At 37.1% G+C, this 19581-nt stretch overlaps 4 protein-coding genes across 4 annotated transcripts; 3 read left to right on the forward strand and 1 right to left on the reverse strand.

The window, feature by feature from the left end:
- Positions 1–326: 326 nt before the first annotated feature.
- On the forward strand, positions 327–2754 carry LOC129565754 (juvenile hormone esterase-like). The gene is made up of 7 exons (XM_055440968.1): positions 327–695; positions 764–1451; positions 1510–1607; positions 1678–1973; positions 2033–2131; positions 2200–2319; positions 2399–2754. Exons 1-7 carry the CDS (start codon positions 468–470, stop codon positions 2598–2600), a joined length of 1731 nt encoding a protein of 576 aa, XP_055296943.1. The 5' UTR covers positions 327–467; the 3' UTR covers positions 2601–2754.
- Positions 2755–3677: 923 nt separating this feature from the next.
- On the forward strand, positions 3678–5868 carry LOC129568346 (probable cytochrome P450 313a4). The gene has a single exon (XM_055446056.1). It carries the CDS (start codon positions 3944–3946, stop codon positions 5441–5443), a length of 1500 nt encoding a protein of 499 aa, XP_055302031.1. The 5' UTR covers positions 3678–3943; the 3' UTR covers positions 5444–5868.
- A 4806-nt stretch (positions 5869–10674) lies between these two features.
- LOC129579964 (lymphokine-activated killer T-cell-originated protein kinase) lies at positions 10675–12662 on the reverse strand. Its single transcript, XM_055470159.1, has 3 exons — positions 12301–12662; positions 12073–12211; positions 10675–11981 (listed from the first exon to the last, which is right to left on the reverse strand). Exons 1-3 carry the CDS (start codon positions 12428–12430, stop codon positions 10892–10894), a joined length of 1359 nt encoding a protein of 452 aa, XP_055326134.1. The 5' UTR covers positions 12431–12662; the 3' UTR covers positions 10675–10891.
- Positions 12663–14536: 1874 nt separating this feature from the next.
- On the forward strand, positions 14537–17881 carry LOC129579953 (heat shock protein 60A). Its single transcript, XM_055470149.1, has 5 exons — positions 14537–14708; positions 15489–15647; positions 15751–16959; positions 17040–17225; positions 17320–17881. The coding sequence occupies exons 2-5, from the start codon at positions 15489–15491 to the stop codon at positions 17485–17487; spliced, it is 1722 nt and encodes a 573-aa protein (XP_055326124.1). The 5' UTR covers positions 14537–14708; the 3' UTR covers positions 17488–17881.
- Positions 17882–19581: the final 1700 nt, after the last annotated feature.

Here is a 19581-nt window from a genome sequence, read left to right on the forward strand (position 1 = left end):
AAACCATCACTTCGATATTTCGACCTTGATTTCATAAAAATCCAAGAAAAATAAACTATACCGTAAAGAAGGAAAAAACAACTGTTCTGATAAAGAGATTATTTCATGGCACCATTGAAATTGTTGATCGATAAAAATTTGTCCACGTTACTGCCTTTTACAATACAATGTAAGAAATGTTTGATAATTCACTTCAATTTTTATTCGTGATAAGTTTTGATATGAAATCAACACAAACATCTTTGAATTTTCACCATATGTACTTACTGAAATACCAGACAAAAGATAATAGAAATGACCAATAGATTATTATTGGCATTTTTAATATCTAAACAAAAACAAGTGTTTTCAATTGATAAACACATCGAAAAAAGAGAAGAAGGCGCGTATAAAAGCGCTGTTGCAACTTTACTACTCAATAGATTTAGGTAAACCTTCGTCAAGTGTAGAAAAAGAATCAAACAGAGATGCCGAACATAAATTCAGTTTTAATACTGCATTTACTGGTCTGTCTAGCTAGCAGTTTATTTGCACAAGTGCCACATAGAGCTAGCCAATTAGACTGTCCAGTGATAGAAACCACACTCGGAAATATTGCTGGCATTCGACAACAAACTGTGCTCGGAAACAGTAGCTTTTGTTCCTATCGCGGAATTCGATATGCTGTAGCGCCGGTTGGAAAGCTTCGATTTAAGGTTTTATTTCATTTTTTTCTGTTTCATTCATTTTGATCGTTAGTTCAAGAGAATTAAATCAATTTCAGGCACCAATACCATCGGGATCATGGGAAGGGACGTATAATGCAACTGAATATGGATCAGCCTGCATGCAGTTCAACTTTTCAAATCTCACAACGTCCGAAGATTGTCTTTTCCTCAATGTATTTGTGCCCGAACCGTCGATATGTAGCAGTTCACGTGACATCGCTGTCATTGTATTCATTCATGGTGGAGGCTTTATAACAGGAGCAGCTTATGACGGCCCTCATCTACTTTTGAATGAATGTGTGATTCTAGTCACCTTACAATATCGCCTCGCCATTTTTGGTTTTCTGCCATTGGCCCTGCCTGAATACTCTGGTAATATGGGTTTAAAAGATCAGCAATTGGCTCTGGAATGGATCAATCAGCATATTTCAGCGTTTGGCGGAAATCCAAAACAGGTTACGCTAATGGGACAAAGTGCAGGCGGAGCATCAGTTAGTTTCCAAAGACTAAATCCAAAATCAAGAAGTTACTTCAAACGGGCATACGTTATGAGCAGTTCTGCACTGTCTTATTACGCTCTGTCAGAAAGCAACAATAAAACCGATTCAATAGTGGAACTTGCTAAAAACCAGAGCATCGCTATAGAAAACTCTGAGCAATTGATCGAGTACTTGCAAACCGTGAAGGCTGATTATATTATTAGTCACACGTTATTTAATATACAATGGCAGCCATGTGTCGAGCGTGAGTATGCGATTTCATGTCAAAAATCTCATTTAGAAACAAACTCATTTTATCACAGCTAAAACGACTATAAATCCCTTTATAACGGAAGATCCGGAAACTTTATTATCCAAAGAAATGAATTTGCCACCTACTATCTATACGTATACGAGCATGGTAACTTTTTTTCGATCAAAAAGTGATATTCTTTGATTGACATTAAAATACGTTAATTATGATTCTTTAGGAGGGTATATCGTTTGCATTAGAACAAATCGCAAATCCGGACAAAATTAGCTACTTAGATACGAATTTTAAATTCAATTTGCCGTTCCATGGCCTTGATCAAGAGGCTTGTAAAAAAGAAATTGCTCCAATTTTCACCAAAATTCGTCGATTCTACTTTGGCCATGCCAAGATCAATGCATCGCAAATCCTTCCTTTTGTTCAACTAACTAGCTCAAGAGATGTAGCATATTCTATTCAGAGGGAAGTGGCTATCCAAGCGCTTTCCGCATCGGAAGCCAAATTAAGAGTTCTTAGGTTTGTTTCTATTTGAGAATTATTTTCACAAAACATTAATACTTAAAATTTGATTGCAGAGTGAACCTCAGAACACTATTATGTCCAAGTTTGAATCTACCTGGAGTCGCTGCATTGGCTGGTACTTCTCACACTGATGACATTTGCAGTTACGTTTGGTGAGCATTAGTGTTGTTAAACTCTTTCTCAACTACTTAGTTCCAAACTGCAATTATTTGTTCCATAGGTGTGCGTCTTTGTCACATATTTATAAAGAAATAGAAGCAGAGGAAACTCTTTTGCAGCAAGCCACAGTAAGAACGAGTAAAATATTGAGAGAGATCTTGATCAATTTTGCCATCACTGGGTATGTGTGAGCTTCTCGTGTGTTGGTTAAATTGTAGTGTTTTTAACTGAAGTTTCATTTGGAATGAATTTTATCAAAGGAATCCTGTATCAGAAACGGCTTCATTCTACTCATTTCCACCGGTGAACTCGAAACCGTTGACCGATTTGCCATTTACTGAGCTATTGAGCGTTAACACATTGGCTTCTGGAAGCAATCCAGACCACGAAGAGTTCAAATTTTGGTGGTCAATCAATGAGAAAGTGGAGAATATTAAGAAGATGTCTTGCAACCAGAAGTGATTCGGATTTCGTTCTTTTTTCAATTTGATGTTCGAAACATTAGGTTAAATACATTGCATATGGCCCAAGTAATCAGTTGTCAACAAGTTAATTTTGTAAAATCTTGCGAATCAACGAAAAAAACATTTGTGCACACAAAATAAAATTGACACGGTAGGTAGTTTTATATTCTTGATTTTGTCTAGACCAATTGTGTCGCTGAGCATAAAAATGGGAATACAGATCTGTTACAGCAACAACCGAACATAAAATATTGTTCCCTAAAAACGTTACATGAGCTAATACTGTTTCTAATGCAACTCATGTTACACTTGCGTTAGGTGGAAATTCATGTAACGTTTTTAGGGAACAATATTTTATGTTCGGTTGTTGCTGTAACAGATCTGTATTCCCATTTTTATGCTCAGCGACACAATTTAAGTATCAACTAAGAAAATGTTACAATAATTTCAATGTTACAAACGATTGAGCGTTGAAACAGGCGCGAAATAAATTGTCTTGCTCGTCAGTCTCTTTTACCAATTAAAATGGTAATTAGTAAATGCGTATCAGAACAAAACTTCATTGCAATTTGTACATTTGAACAGGTTCACACATAAGTTTAGAAAAGTACTAAAAAATAGATCAACAATTCGTTTCCGATGTTTTTAATGAACGTTGCTATGTTGACACCAGTTTGGTTACATCGAAATAATCGTTTACATCAAGATTCCCATCATTGCTACACCCAGATGTCTTTAATTTGAACTTTTACTATATTGCCAATGACTCTGCATTTGTGAATAGAGAAATGAGTGCCAAACATGCATAGAAAATAACAAACTTGTTGAATGATTATAGTAAAAATTGTCGTCACTTTAAAATTGCAAATCACTAGCATTACATGCAGAAATGGCCATATTTTGTTTTTGAAAAACAAACTTTTTTCTTTAAATGAATTTCCGACTGGTACTTTTAACTGGTGACGAAAAAAACTTGTTTTTGTATTGATTTTTTAAAATTAATTGTCTATTGAGTCTAACTAAAATAAGTTCTATTTAGTTCAAAGGTTAAACTTCCTCTTCAAATGAGCATATCACTGTTTCTTGGCCCTAACAATGACTCTAAAATAAGATTGACGTTATTATTTCTTTGTTTAGAATTTTGTGACTCATTCCGAATTTTTGCTTTAATGAGCTGAAGTGTGACTATTTTGTTTACATGTGAACACTACACAACTGTCCAAGAGTATATAAAAGTCTGGCTTTTGATCGTATCCCTCCTAGTTTTAGTCATGTGTTTGAATAAGACACAACTTTAGAATTCAAGTGTCAAAAACAATTGTGAATAGTTTCAGTGTAAAAATGATACACGCAATCATATTGGTGTTAATAATTTTATGCATTTTCATCATCTACGAAGAAATAAGAAAATGGTTCATCAGCAAAAAGCTGCGCAACTTCAAATCACCGAAGCAAGCTCCGATTCTTGGTGCAGCAATTCGTTTCATAGGTAAAACTAATGATGAACTGATTGAAACATTTCTGAATATATTTGATGAAGTGGAATCAACGCCGCTTCAAATGTGGCTCGGTCCGATGTTAACAATTGGCATTTCACAGCCGGAAGATATTGAAACGGTTCTAAAAAGTGAAGATTGTCTGAATAAACCATACCTGTATGAACTTTTAAAATGCAAAACGTCCATTCTTGCCACCGACAAAGAGATATGGAAGCCACATCGTCGCGCTTTGAACTCAGCGTTCAACGTGAAAATGTTGCAGAATTATGTGCCAATAATAAACGATTTATCAAGGCAGATGGTGAAGAAAATGGAGCCATTTCTTGGAGAACGCGGTGATTTGTATCGTACGATTTTCATTGCCCAAACGGAATTGGTTGGAAGAACGCTGTTCGGATCAAAATTGCAGATTACGTCAGAGCGACTCTCATCGTTGTTCAACTCTCTCAAACTTGTTATGAACAACGTACAATACCGTATTCTTCGATTTTGGCTCCGATGGGATTTCGTATTTAATTTGACCAAAGTTGGGCGAGAGGAGCAAATCCCACTTCGAAAACTCATTGAAACTATAGATCAAATTTATGAGCACAAGGTAAAAGAATTGGACACATTGAAATCCCAAGGCATTGATCACTTGACAAAAGTTGCTGAACAGAATGCAACCAATTTCCTCGAAAGATGCTTGATTTTGGAACAAGATGGAATCATATCTCATGAAAATGTTCACGATCAAATGCGAGTAATGATCGTCGCTGGTATTGATACATCATCGACTACTGTATATGCTACTTTGTTGTTGTTGGCCATCAATCAAAAACACCAGGATTTGGTTGTGAAGGAACTGCGTTCGATTTTCGATACAGCTGATTGTGATGTGACTCAAGATCATTTGGGTAGTATGCAGTATTTGGATCGCGTTATCAAGGAAGCACTTCGACTAATTCCGCCAATCCCTTTTATTGCCCGCAAAACATCGGCCGATATTCAATTGGCCAAAGGCATTATACCACAAGATTCAATGGTGTTCATTCATATTATGAAACTACATCGAAATCCAACAATATGGGGTAAAAACGCGCTCGAATTTGATCCAGATCGATTTCTACCCGAAAATGTCGCCAAAAGGCCACCATTCAGTTATATTCCGTTTTCGGGCGGAGCAAGAAACTGCATAGGAATGAAGTATGGTATGATTTCAGCGAAAATAGTTCTAGCGAACATATTGCGGCGGTACAAATTTACAACCGACTTGAAATTTGAAGATATTCGCGCAAGAGTACATATCGTACTGGAGTTGACCAACGAAAATCCACTTCGAATTGACAAACGAAACTTCTGAGAAGAATTATTGATGGAAAAATATTACATTTAATAAAATATGTTTGAAATATTTTTCATTACCGATGGAACCAAAGGAACAATAGAATATTAGTTTATAACTTCAATGAAATGTTTTATTTACAGATTATTGTAAGCACACACTATTTATAATTGGAGTGTATATAGGTTCTGACATTGGCGATTTAAGGAGAGAGTAATTTTGGAAAAAGTGAAATAAATTTGGGGGGTAATTTAAATGTGCTTCAAATTCAAAGAGGTAAGAAAAAAAGTTATAGGAGATACTAAAACTGTACATACGAGCATTGCTGGAGGCAATAAAGGTATTAATTGAACACGAACAAAAAAAATTCTCTCATTTGGCAGTTAGCGAAACTTTACTTTACTTTTGTATAATTCGTGTATTTAAACACGAGTTTGACTACGTCATTTATTCAGAAACGGTTTGTGTCCTGAAAAGAGAACTCAAAATACAGTTTCATACAAAACTTGTGCGTATTTTACTTCTTTCAAGTGTTTGTTTAATTCATTCAATTGGGTGGGCTAGGTGATCTGATTTCAATTTTTTTCTAAAATGTGAAGGGGTAATGACAAATTTGAGACTCAAGGGGGTGGTAAAAGGTGACCTGGGTGCCCTAGTCAGAACCTATGGGAATGTATCAGTGATCTTCGATATTGGCATAAGAAATAGTGGCAAAAGAACGTGAACCAATGATAATATTTTGATCAGCTTCGGTAAAGTTGGTGCCTATTCGATAATTGCCAATGGGCAACAGTGGAGCCATCGGAAATCGTTCATTTATCGGCATATTATCGAAGCTTGTAGTCAAATTTCCCATTAGAGGACACGTTAAATTACCGTTGTAGTTGACGAATTTCAACATTCTTCCTGCCGTCCAATCCATTATCAACGATTCTTTCTTCTTGTTCAGCCAACCACATACATCTTCATAGACATCTACAGGAAACTTTTTGAATACACGATATTGGTAATAAACCACGTATGTGTGTTCAGTTCCAGCAATGGTTTAACAATATCGATTTCCATGTAAAACTTAATACGATCGCTTTTGATTTTTCGACCAACTCGGCTCGCCCAGCACTTTTTGACTATCACTTTCGTTGAATTACCGGGTAAACATTCAAATCGCTCAAATACCATCCAGGCTTTGTTATGCGCTATAAAGGCAGCACGCCACTCGAAATTTTACAATCAAATAAATGGGTTTGAAACCTTGTTGCGTTGAATACGATTTACATGTTAATCCAGATCGTCCACAATTCCGGTGGAGTCGGACGAAGAGGTTTTTAGAAGAAAAAAATAAACATTCTATGTAAGAAATGAACATACATCGTTACTAAGCTAATTTTTTTTCTCCTTTAGTTTTTTTAATTGGACAAAATGCGCAAATACATGGTTTTTATTTAATTAAAACAACCTTGTACATACACAAAAGATACGAAATGTTATAATCCAAACGCACATAAAACTACAATACAACTTTTTTCTTTGCGTCATGAATTTAAACACAAAACAATCAACAGTATCAACTCTATTCTAGAGCTACATTTATTGTAATGGAAAAATAAACTGAACACCAAAAAAGAAAATATTTGAAAACAGAAGGGCAACAAAAAGTAGGAAGCTTGGTGCTACAACGTAATTAATTGATTGAAATCTATTTGGAAATTTGTTCACAAACAGTGTCGAATCCCGAAGCTTTACCGAAAATGTCTGTGTATCTTTCAACACTAAGTGATATTGGAACAAAAAATAGCGTTGGGACAGGGGAAAAAATGGTATACAAGTAGTTTCGTTCTCACTGAAATTCGCATCAAGTGTTGTTCTGAGGGAAAAGAGGTGATATCGAATTGATCATATCTGTTCGTTTGGAGTTGGCATTGTGTTTATTATTATCTGTAATAAGCTATTCAAAAACGCAAATCAATTTGGGTGAATTAGCTCATGGACTTGGTTTGGTTGGGCAAATTTTCTTTCCATCTGATGATTCAATTCATAAAGATTCACTGGATTGCCCTGTGATAAACACAGCACTCCGATATATTTCTGGCATTCGACAAGCAACTGTGTTTGGAAACCGCACCTTTTGCTTATATCGATGTATTCGATATGCAAAACCACCAACAGGTATTCTTCGATTTAAGGTATGTAAGCAAATACTCTGAATTTGTTGTCGATTTAGATCTTTATTTTCAACCAATTGAGCTAAAAAAAATCGATTGGATTGCAGGCACCAGTAAAATCAGGTCCATGGTATGAAGTTTACCATGCATCTGAATACGGAGCCGCATGTTTTCAGGATCAATCAGTTGTTTATCCCAAAGTATCCGAAGATTTCTCAATGTATTTGTGCCGGATCACTCGATTTGTAAGAACTCAAGCGACATCGCCGTTATTGTGGCTCTTTATGGTGGAAGCTTTACAGAAGGAGCCGCCAATGATGGCATGTACGGTCCTCATTTGCTCTTGAACGATTGTGTTATTCTTGTCACACCAAATTATCGGCGCGGCGCATTTGGTTTCCTACCATTGGCATTGCCAGAATATTCTGGAAATATGGACTTGAAAGATCAGCAGCTGGCAATGGAATGGGTAAGAGAACACATTTCATCATTCGGCGGAAATCCGAACCAGGTCACGCTAATGGGTTTGTATATTAAAATGAAAATAAGGCGGTGTTGCTACTTTTGAAACAAGCTTCATTCTGATTTGACGTTGACTATTGTCGATTGTAATTAGCGAGTGGCGCATGAGCGCTGTAAATTGCGCTGAGCAAGCGAAGTCGTTGGAGAAATAAGAGCTTAGTTTAGTAGTATTAGATGCACTACGCACCGCCATTTTGAATTTTTTCTATACATAGATGGCGCTGAAAAAGCTCTAAAAGCTCGAAAAAGCCACTGAAAAAGCTCGAATAAGCTCAACTTTTTCAAAGCTCTTTTTCAACGCCATCCATGGATAGAAAAAATTTAAAATGGTTGAAAAATAACGAATTTGGCTTTCACAGCTATCAGATCAATCTGACAGCTGTCAATCAGTCTGACAGAAGGTGACACATCGTTATGTCAAAACCAGATCCGTTATTTTTCCCGCCATTTTGAATTTTTTCTACCACACATGACACATGTCAGATTTTTTTCGGGTCGGAATTTTTTTATTTAATAAGTAAGGGGCACTGTGGCTTGAAAATTATCATTCTTGCTGTAAGAGTGCGTCGTTCACATCTTGAATACTTGACAGTGGTCTAAATCACAGTAGTATCGGCTTTAACACGGCTTAATTATGATACACTTGCTGTGAACCACAAATGTCAGTGTATTGGTTAAAAATTTGACTGGTGAAAACGTCAGCGTAATGGAATGAAATATTCAAAATCTGACATGTGTCATGTGTGGTAGAAAAATTCAAAATGGCGGAAAAAATAACGGATCTGACTTTGACATAACGATCTGTCACCTTCTGTCAGACTGATTGACAGCTGTCAGATTGATTTGACAGCTGTGAAAGCCGAATCCGTTATCTTTCAACCATTTTGAATTTTTTCTATCCATAGATGGCGTTGAAAAAGAGCTTTGAAAAAGTTGAACTTTTTCAGCACCATCTATGGGTAGAAAAAATTCAAAATGTCGGTAAGTAGTGCATCTTATACTACTTAGTTTATTTCAACTAGGTCAAAGTGCTGGAGGAGCATCAGTTATTATCCAAAGATTAAATCCAAAATCAAGAAGTTACTTCAAACGGGCATACGTTATGAGCAGCTCTGCATTGTCTTATTACGCTCTGGCAGAAAGCAACAATAAAACCGATTTAATAGTACAAATAGCAAGTGAACAATTCAACAAAGTTTATATCGAATACAAAACAATTGATCGATTACACAAAGAAAGTTGATGGTTTTCATCTTTTAAAACGTACCGCTTCTTTTGGACTTCCTGGTATGGTTTTTCAATCGGCATGGCAACCATGTGTAGAACGTTAGTATTTAAAAATGCATTCATACTCATTCAGCGCCTATAATTTCGTTAAATATAAAAACTTTCTAAATGTTTCAGTTGAAATTGCTCAGCAGAGGTGTGAATGTGCCAACAGTTTATACACACACCTCTATGGTAATAAAATTGTGGTCATATCACTGAACGCTAACACTTTCATTTTTATTTTAAACGACTTGGAATATTATTCTCCAGGAATACATAACATTCTCTTTGCCAACGCTTGCATTACCTGACATGAATTTGAACTTTCAATTCTGATTGCCATTTCATGGACTCGATCAAAATGCGTGTAAAAAAGAAATCGCCCCACTTTTTGACGATATTCGAGAGTTTTACTTCGGTGACGAAGTAATCGATGGATCACAGATTACTCCGTACATCAGTGCCGAGTAAGCCATATGGCAAATGAGGCAGTTGCCTCGGGCACCATGTTCTTGGGGGCACCACAAGCATGGGATTTTTTTTTTAATAATCTGAAAAAGAAAACACGCAGCCAAAAATGGGCCCAAAAATGGTATTTCTAAAAGATAATTTTGCTCGCTACCGCTCGCATTCGATATGTACGTTCATTTTATCAATAATTATTTGTATATATAACGGGAAAAAATTGCAAGGGGCACCAAAATCATTTTTGCCTCGGGCACCAAATTTTGTTAACTCGGCACTGCCGTACATGCAATTAATCAGTTATTTGGATTTGGGGTATTTGATTCAAAAGGAAGTTGCCATTCAAGCGCAACCCAAGTATGGAGCCGAAATAAAACTTCTCAGGTAGGTATTGCATGAAAAGAGTAATTTGAAGAGTTAATTTTATACAAAATGATATCAAATAATCTTATCGCCGTCCTTACACAGAGCAAACCAAAGAACGAAACTGAATTTTTTGTTGAATTTTCCTGGTGTCGCTCAATTAGCTGGGGTTGGACATGGCGAAGATCTTTGTAATTACTTTTGGTGAGCTTTTACGTGTACAATTTTTATGAAGACACATTTTTTTATTTGATTTGGCATTGTTTGACTCGTTAGTGTCAGCCAACAGTTCAAACCCATTAGCCCACTTACCGTTCACCGAATTCCTGAATATGGGCACATTGGCTTCGACTATCAATCCAGATCATGAAGAATTTGAATTTCGGTGGGACATTGATCAACAAATGAGAGAAATTAAGAAGATGCCATGTAATAAAAAAAGATTCCAATAAAAAAAACCAATAACAATTCAAACCCATGGAACTTACTCTTTTCGTATTTTGCAATGTAAATAAATTTTTAAAAATGGACAAAAATAATGCATTCCAAAAAGATCTACATAGTAGTGGATTGAGTAAAGAGTGTATTTAAGTATGTTTCATAGTTTTTAGCGATATATAATTTTTTTTCCTCAGACCAAAATTTTAGCTCTACAGCATACATCAAAAGCGAAATACAATTTGGGTTAAATGTTTGTTTTCGCATTTTTCAAGCAAATCAGCAAATTTCCAGCGTCGGGACGTTCCTCTGGCAATCCTTGTGTGCAAACATAAAATGTTTCGCAAAAAATGAAATATTCTTCATCGAATTGATGTGTTTCGGGAAGACGTGGCCGTGTTCCATACCACGGTGCAATTGTTTCGGTTGATTCGTTCAAACTTTGGTCGTTGCTCTTTTCCAAAACACTGTAATCCGCTTCTGAACCAAATGTTGAATTGAATGAAGCGCTGACATCACGCATTGGTGGTCGATTCGAGGTTGAGTTTTGACTTTCAAATGACACATCGGTCAATGTGTGGTTGATTGTGCCATTGAATGTGGTGCCGGTGATGTCTTGAATTGTATCATCGCCAATGGTGGCTGCCGTACTCTTAACCGACATCGCTTGTGACTCATTCAATGTGGTGTCTTTTGATGCGACGGCCGCAGAGGTGTTCAATTGATTTTCTTTGCTGTCGGCCGAATCGTTGAATAATTGTTTCGCTTGAATAAGTACCGAACTATTGCTCATCATCGACAAATCGTTGTCGTCGATTGTCATGCCACTGATATTTCCCTCTTCGAGATGCTCATAGTGTGGTGGTCGCAACGTCAAGCATTCAAATATAATCAAACCGAAGCTGAATATGTCACATTTACTACTGATATCTTGTGGCGGTGCATAGAATACTTCAGGTGCCGAATAAATATCGGTGCCGACGTAACGTGCCTTTGGATTTTTCTCCAAATCAACAAATCCTTCGCTGTTCAACGGCAAACTCACACCGAAATCGCACAATTTGCATTGTTCAAATGAGTTTTTGATGAGAACATTGTACGATTTCAAGTCACCGTGCAACAAATTCGCCTTTGTGTGCAAATAATCGAGCGCGTTGCATATGTCGATGCAAACTTTAAGGATTTTTGGCGGTTCAAGTGGTCCGGCTGAGAGTTCATCGCGTTGCTCGATCAAATCACCCAATGATGTGTCACATGTTTCCATGGCCAATATCACCCGTTCATCGTTTAATGTCTTCGAACCACGGTATCCGACAATGTTTGGATGGTCCAGTGACCTGTGAAAAAAGAAAGCGAGAGAGAAATGGAATTTAGCTTGGTTCCAAGGATTAATCAACTTATTGCATTGACCAAACCATCATCACTCACTTCAAAATATTCGCTTCGGCCAACAAACGTGATGAAATGACTTCATCCTTATTTCTGGCACCGCGCAAACGCTTCACAACCCACGGTGACCTTGTTTTTCCAATCGCTGGCGATCTTTCAATCCGATAAATGTGAACACCTAACGAAAGACACAACCCAAAATTTATTGTATGAAATTAAACAAACCAAAATTCTCAATGTAATGGCATTATTTTGTCTCATACGTACCAGTTCCATATCCAAGTTCTTTGAGCATTGGTGTCGGTGGAACAAACAGCGGAGTGCTTAGCATATTTTCAGTCGACAAATTTCGAGATGATTGTGGTGTTTTAATCGGTGTTTCCATTGATCCGCTCATCGTGCTTTTTTTCGCAAATATTTTTCTTTTTCTTTCACTGTTTGTGTTCACTGTTCACTTTGTTGTGAAAAATTCCGTTTTGTTTTCCAAGATCTTTTTAATATCTCTTATCGATAATAAGAATAGCCGTTGCAAATGCGGCAGTGCGTCTATGTCACAGTGTATCAAATGGTCGTTTGTGCAGAAAAAAAAGTTCGTTTTGATTTGAAATTGACACAAGGCGTTCGGCTTTGTATGGCTTGAACTGTCATTCGTACCGCTTCGTTCATATTCTTACCTCGTCCGATTGGCAGCACTGCTTTTTCTGTTGCTGTAGCGGTTCGTGTGACGTCACGCAACCACAGTCTCTATTCATGTTTTTTTTTCTCTTCATACCGATGATTTCAAAAACGGTTTTTTTTTTTATTTTCCAATTTTATTTCAACAAAATTTTATTCAATTGAAAATTGTATATTTATACAATGAATAAAAAGAAAAATACTTCGAATATACTTGAAAAATGGAAGAAAAAAAACTTCATGTAAACAATGAAAAAGAAATGAATTATTACAAATAATATGTAAATTTATATGAAGGACTTGTATGCTCTTTCGTGAATAAAAAAAAATAATGTAAAAATGAAATTTACAAGAAAATGAGAGAAAAAAGTTGTTCATGTAAAATGTACTACAGTTTCAAGGGTCGAAAATGTTTCGAACTCGTCGTTTAAAACTTTTTGTTGTTGAAATACTGTTTGGCGAAGGCGCGTTGATGTGCGGAAGCATTCGGCATTGTCATCGGTATTGTTGTTTGTTGCGGCGACACGACCGGTGCTGCTGGGTTAATGTTGGTTGGTGCATACAAAAACGGTTGATTCAACGGCATCACCAGCGACTGTGTTTGCAGTGCGACCAATAAATTTCGAATGTATTGATCCAACGGGATGCCAAGAATTTGAGCCTGAGCGTTGAGCGATTCGTAGTTCAAACGCAAATACTGATTGAGCAGCTGATTGGCTTTTTCGGCTAACATCGCTTGATATTGGGCGATCTGAGCATTTGCACGTAATGCGGACAGTCCGGCCGCGGCCGATTGCATTGCGGCCTTTTTCACCGATTTCCCAAAATTGAAGTTTGTTGGTCGCGCCTGTTGGATATGATTGCGGTTGTAGTTTCGCTTTGGACCATTGCTGCTGCTGCCGTTGACATTGCTCGGCACTTCACTTGTCGGTGATTCATTTGTCGACCATTTCTGATACACTTGATTACCGAATGCAAACGACGAACCATCCACTGTCTCGAACTGCGGCATCGGTGAATTTGGTGGAGCGCTCAGCATCCCATTTCCAAGCGAAGCGTTTTGACCCTTTGTACCACCATACATACCGTCCATACTTTGTTCGTTGTCGTCCAAAAGTGTTTCAATCGATCGCAAAAGATTATCATCCAATTGTTCATCTTCATCGAAAAATGGCACGAGTTCACTCATTTTCAATCACTTTTATTGTTGTGTTTTCGTAAAATTTATGCTTGTTCTAATTGATAAAATGTTGGTTGTACTTTCTCGTGCGCTCGACAATTATGTACTACTGTTTGCCTTTGTCTCAAAGTCAAGTCTAATGTGTGCTACTGCAACCCCACCAAATATCGTCCAAAACTGTTCAAAAAGGCGAGAGAGCAAAAAAAAAATCACCTAACGGTTGTTCTGTGTCGCATTCACATTTGCAGGTATAGTGAAAAAACACCAACTATTCTGTGCATCTCCGAGTGTGTGTCGTACGATCGAACGGCGGCAGACGACCGCACACAGTCGGTGTTGTATTCTATACGCAATGCTTCATCACAAGAAGCATATATAGTAAGATTAAGAACGACGCAAAATATTCTCCGTCGCAGTTGCACACACTTTTACATTCAAACCATTTTTCACTTCAAGCCGACCACCAGTAGCAGCACTGTTTCATGACCATTGTCGTGAGTTTTACGCACGAAAGTGTCGCGCGTGACCGGTTGCACGGCAACTTATCAATAGAACATTTCATTCTTCTGTGTTCTCGATTGTTCCCCTTTTTCTACGCAACGTATGTGTGTGTTTTTTCTCGTCTCGGCTGACAGTGCTCACTTCATGTCAAAAGCAAACAACGTGTTTTCTTCACATTTACTTTTCGCTGTTCCACTGTGTGATTAGTGCGTTCGTGCCTGCGATACAGAGATTTCTTTCATTAAAATAAAAGTAATTTTTTTGCCGGTTGCTTGAAATTTTTGTGGAAATTTCGTTTTACTATCAACTCAATATCAAAGTGAGTAGTAATTTCGATCGAAATTGATTCTTTGTGTTTGAATTTATGCAATAAAAATGCATGTTAATAAGCGAATAACTGAATTGCATTAAAATACGAGCTATGTCGTCATGCCCATGTGTGTGCGGCCCATTAACAATGATAAAAAAATCATCGTGCATAGAGCTAAGTGCGAGCGCTAAATGAACTTCGATTCGCCGGTTGCTAGAAATTTCTATGCATGGAACCGATTACGCAACTTCTGCCCAATTTTGTTTACCCATCTATTCAAATATTCGTTGCATGCGGTCGATGGTTTGCATTGGATTTATTGCAATTTTCAAGGAATTTTTCCAGGAATTTCAAGGATTTTTGCTCAAAATGATTTTTTTTTTCGTTTTGAAAATTACATCGAAGACCAAAGTCAATTGATTTTCAAATTTTATTTAAAATTTCAATTTCATTGTCGAATTTCCAATCGGTTTTATATGGGAAAAAAGAAAGAATTAACCGAATCGTATGGAATACATTAGCTCCAATAAGATTTCTTATATATTCCACACCGAATTGAGGTTATGTCATGCGGTCATGTATTATCTCTGCTTTATCGTACCTTTGATCTCATTGAAATTAAGCAGCTGACTTTCTTTGTTCATTTTCAACAAGAACTATTTGTTGCTACACGTGGTATAGATTTCTCTTTAATTTAATCCATTTAGCGTGTTTTGACTGTATGATATTAATAAAAGGTACAGGCAATCACATTCAAATAATACTAAACATGATAAAATTCCATTGCAGATGTATCGTTTACCAAATGTTCTGCGTTCAGCTGCTGCCCGTCAATTGATTACTCGCTCATACGCCAAGGATGTTCGCTTCGGAAGTGAAGTACGCGCACTTATGTTGCAGGGAGTTGACGTTTTAGCTGATGCTGTTGCCGTTACAATGGGACCAAAAGTGAGTTGACGCATTAAATGTCTACCAAAAAAATATGATAGCATTTCAAACATTTCATAAAAACCGTTAAAAACCTAATCATCAATCTTTCTTCATTCGTAAGGGTCGTAATGTCATTTTGGAACAATCGTGGGGCTCACCAAAAATCACAAAAGATGGTGTCACGGTAGCTAAAGGCATTGAATTGAAAGACAAATTCCAGAACATCGGCGCCAAATTGGTACAAGATGTTGCAAACAACACAAACGAAGAGGCTGGTGATGGCACCACAACCGCCACCGTTTTGGCTCGTGCCATTGCAAAGGAAGGTTTCGAAAAGATTTCAAAGGGAGCCAACCCAGTTGAAATTCGTCGTGGTGTCATTTTGGCCGTTGATGCCGTCAAGGACAATTTAAAGAAGATGTCAAAACCAGTGACCTCACCTGAAGAAATCGCACAAGTTGCCACCATCTCAGCCAACGGTGATAGTGCCATTGGACAATTGATTAGTGATGCAATGAAAAAGGTTGGCAAAGATGGAGTTATCACGGTCAAGGATGGCAAAACTCTTCACGATGAATTGGAAGTGATTGAAGGAATGAAATTCGATCGTGGTTACATTTCTCCATACTTCATCAACTCATCGAAAGGAGCTAAATGTGAATTCCAAGACGCTTTGGTATTGATTTCAGAAAAGAAAATCTCATCCATCCAATCGATTATCCCAGCCTTGGAATTGGCCAACGCACAACGCAAACCATTGCTCATCATTGCCGAAGATGTTGACAGCGAAGCACTCAGCACATTGGTTGTGAACCGTTTGAAGATCGGCCTTCAAGTGGTGGCTGTTAAGGCACCAGGTTTCGGTGACAACCGTAAGAGTACATTGCAAGATATTGCCATCAGCACGGGTGCTCTTGTGTTCGGTGACGATTCCAATTTGATCAAATTGGAAGATGTCAAAGTCAGCGACTTGGGACAAATCGGTGAGGTTGTCGTCACAAAAGATGACACTCTCTTGTTGCGCGGCAAAGGAAACAAAACTGACATCGATCGTCGATCACAACAAATCCGTGACCAAATCGAAGAAACCACTTCTGAATACGAAAAGGAGAAATTGCAAGAACGTTTGGCTCGTTTGTCATCAGGTGTTGCCATGTTGAAAGTTGGCGGCTCCAGCGAAGTGGAAGTCAACGAAAAGAAAGACCGTGTCAACGATGCTCTGTGCGCCACCCGCGCTGCCGTTGAAGAAGGCATTGTTCCCGGCGGTGGTACCGCTTTGATTCGCTCCATTCCAGTATTGGACAACTTGAAGGGAAAGAATGAAGACCAAGTAAGTCATTGAATTCGGTTTATCCTTTTGAAAATTTGGAAATTAACTAACTGATTTATCTTCTTTGTTTGCATCAATAGAATATTGGTATTGGCATCGTGAAACGTGCCTTGCGTATGCCAGCCTTGACCATCGCCACAAACGCCGGCGTTGATGGATCAGTTGTTGTAGCCAAAATCGAAACATCGGCCCCAGAAATCGGATACGATGCACTTAACGATGAATATGTCAACATGGTTGAAAAAGGCATCATCGATCCAACCAAAGTAAGCAAATTTCTCACATTTTCATCTTTTTCTGCAAATAAATAGAAAATTCGTGTGACAAGTTAATGGAATATTTCTGCCGTGTTCTGTTTAGGTCGTGCGCACTGCATTGACAGATGCTTCCGGAGTTGCCTCACTTTTGACCACCGCCGAAGCCGTTGTCGTTGAAATTCCAAAAGAAGAACCAGCTGGTGTTCCTGGCATGGGAGGTATGGGCGGTATGGGTGGTATGGGTGGTATGGGAGGAATGGGAGGTTTCTAAATGAAGTAAATGTCTCCGCATTTCATCACACATCACCACCATGAACATTTCATTCGACCATCGAAGTGTGTGAGATTTAGTAAACCAAAACACTCCGTATACACACATACATGCAAACAAACACACAAATCTATGTCATTTTGTCAATGACACAAATAATAATAATAATAATAATGATAAAGATATAAACAAATTGTTAACACGACAGTGGAAAGGGAAATCGCTGAATAATTTAGTTTAAAAAACAATTTAAAGAGAATGTAGTGTATGCAACAGATTTGCGTACGTTTCTATTTTAATGATTCCGTTATTGAATTGTAAAAAAGCATTTAAAGGGAATAAATAAGTCAAAAAGAAAAGAAATACACAGAATTAAATTCGAACAATCATGAAAGAGTGTGTTTTCATTGAGTGCCAGCGCACAGAACAAAAAACAAATCAATTCATACGTGTTCATACGCTACGAATAAAGACGAACGGATATATCCATATGCCCAAGCTAAATACAAATTCTGATTGCTTAGAGTTTAGTGAGAGAATTTAAGGAAAAGAAACAATAAAATTTACAATAAAATGCAAATTCATTTGGTGTCGTCATTTAACTCCTTTCAGATAATCTTTTTATTTTGCACAACCTTCGTTACATCTACCGCTTCTGATGCATTCAATTTCCTTTCAGCTGCCAATTTAACACAGCTAAGTAATGAAGTAGCCCGTTGTCAGGTTGGCAACCAAACTCTGAAAAAAAAACGAAATTGAATTATTTATTTTATGAATTGAAATTACAGATGGGCGGACTATCTGATTAAGATTAATTAATCTTAACCAAACACCCAAAATTCGCGATGATTAATACGACCACTTAATCACTTAATTGCTATTAATCATGATTAAGTGAATGTGCAATTGATTAATTAATCGTATCGAAAAAAAATCGAAGAAAAAGTTTCATACAAAAAACATATCAATTTTGGCCAGACCTAACAAATGTTGAACAAAAATGAGTCTGGCAAAAATTTACATGATTTTTGTATGAAACTTTTTCTTCGATTTTTTTCGATATGATTAATTAATCTCTTGCACAATTACTTAATCATTAATAGCGATTAACTGAATAAGTGCCGTCTTAATCATCCGAAAAATGATTGTGCAAGTGATTAAGTAATCGCAAAACGCCCACCTGTAGTTTAAATTGATTTTTATGCTTTACACTTACGCTTTCAGCACTTTTACCATTGCAAGCCAAATACAGCAACATAATTTGGAATCCAAATAAAGAAAATGTGTCCACATTTCATCATATATCATCATAATGAACATTTTATTCAGCCATCGAAGGATCGAAGTGAGTAACGATAAGTAAACCAAAACACTCTGTACACGCAAACCAACGAACAAAACTATGTCATTTCGTCAATGACACATATCGGTAACACCACTCTGGAGGTTTAGAATTTGGTTTAACAAAGAATTTATAGAGAGAGAAAAAAGGAAAATTGATTGTAGTGTATGCAACAGATTCGCTTACGTTTCTATTTTAATGATCTCATATTGAATTGTAGAAAAACTATTTAAAGGGAATAAATTAAGACAAAGAAAAAAAGTACTTTAAATCAAATTCAAACAATCACGAGCTAGTTGATTGGATGATGATTGATTGAGGACGTGTATTACAATCATTCGGCGCCAACGCACAGAACGAAGAAAAAAGAAAATAATCAAACCGATGAAAGCAAACTAAATATAAATTCTGATTGCTAAGAGTTAAGTGAGTGAATTTAAGAGAAAAAAAAATGAAATTTTAACCAAAAGTGCAATCAGTTTCAATTGTTTTACTTTTTACATACTAGATGGAAATATGTCATGCAATCCAATTACCGGTATAAATAGCATTTGAGCTCAATGTTTGAGCCGTGTCAACAAACTTCCACAGTAATAATCATTATGCGTTTCCATGCACTTTGATTACCTGGCAACCGCACAGTTGGTGACGGCGGCGTCAATTTATTATTGTTGTTTGTCTCGACAGTTTTGTCAGATAAATAGATCAATCAGTTGCATTCATTTAGTGCAGCGTGTACGATTTACAAAATC

This window comes from Sitodiplosis mosellana, unplaced genomic scaffold (assembly GCF_009176505.1).
Source record: "Sitodiplosis mosellana isolate CC-2019 unplaced genomic scaffold, AAFC_SMos_1.0 Smas_scaffold_1, whole genome shotgun sequence".
Lineage (NCBI taxonomy): Eukaryota > Metazoa > Arthropoda > Insecta > Diptera > Cecidomyiidae > Sitodiplosis > Sitodiplosis mosellana.

Bases quoted from the DNA above. Each gene is read 5' to 3' on its own strand.
- LOC129579953 (XM_055470149.1), top strand. From the start codon at position 15,489: ATGTATCGTTTACCAAATGTTCTGCGTTCAGCTGCTGCCCGTCAATTG. The intron at 15,648-15,750 runs GTGAGTTGACGC...TTCATTCGTAAG, and splicing joins CCGTTACAATGGGACCAAAA to GGTCGTAATGTCATTTTGGA. The intron at 16,960-17,039 runs GTAAGTCATTGA...TTGCATCAATAG, and splicing joins AGGGAAAGAATGAAGACCAA to AATATTGGTATTGGCATCGT.
- LOC129565754 (XM_055440968.1), top strand. From the start codon at position 468: ATGCCGAACATAAATTCAGTTTTAATACTGCATTTACTGGTCTGTCTA. The intron at 2,132-2,199 runs GTGAGCATTAGT...TTTGTTCCATAG, and splicing joins GACATTTGCAGTTACGTTTG to GTGTGCGTCTTTGTCACATA. The intron at 2,320-2,398 runs GTATGTGTGAGC...ATTTTATCAAAG, and splicing joins ATCAATTTTGCCATCACTGG to GAATCCTGTATCAGAAACGG.
- LOC129568346 (XM_055446056.1), top strand. From the start codon at position 3,944: ATGATACACGCAATCATATTGGTGTTAATAATTTTATGCATTTTCATC.
- LOC129579964 (XM_055470159.1), bottom strand. From the start codon at position 12,430: ATGAGCGGATCAATGGAAACACCGATTAAAACACCACAATCATCTCGA. The intron at 12,212-12,300 runs GTACGTATGAGA...GTCTTTCGTTAG, and splicing joins AGAACTTGGATATGGAACTG to GTGTTCACATTTATCGGATT. The intron at 11,982-12,072 runs GTGAGTGATGAT...CTTTTTTCACAG, and splicing joins GCCGAAGCGAATATTTTGAA to GTCACTGGACCATCCAAACA.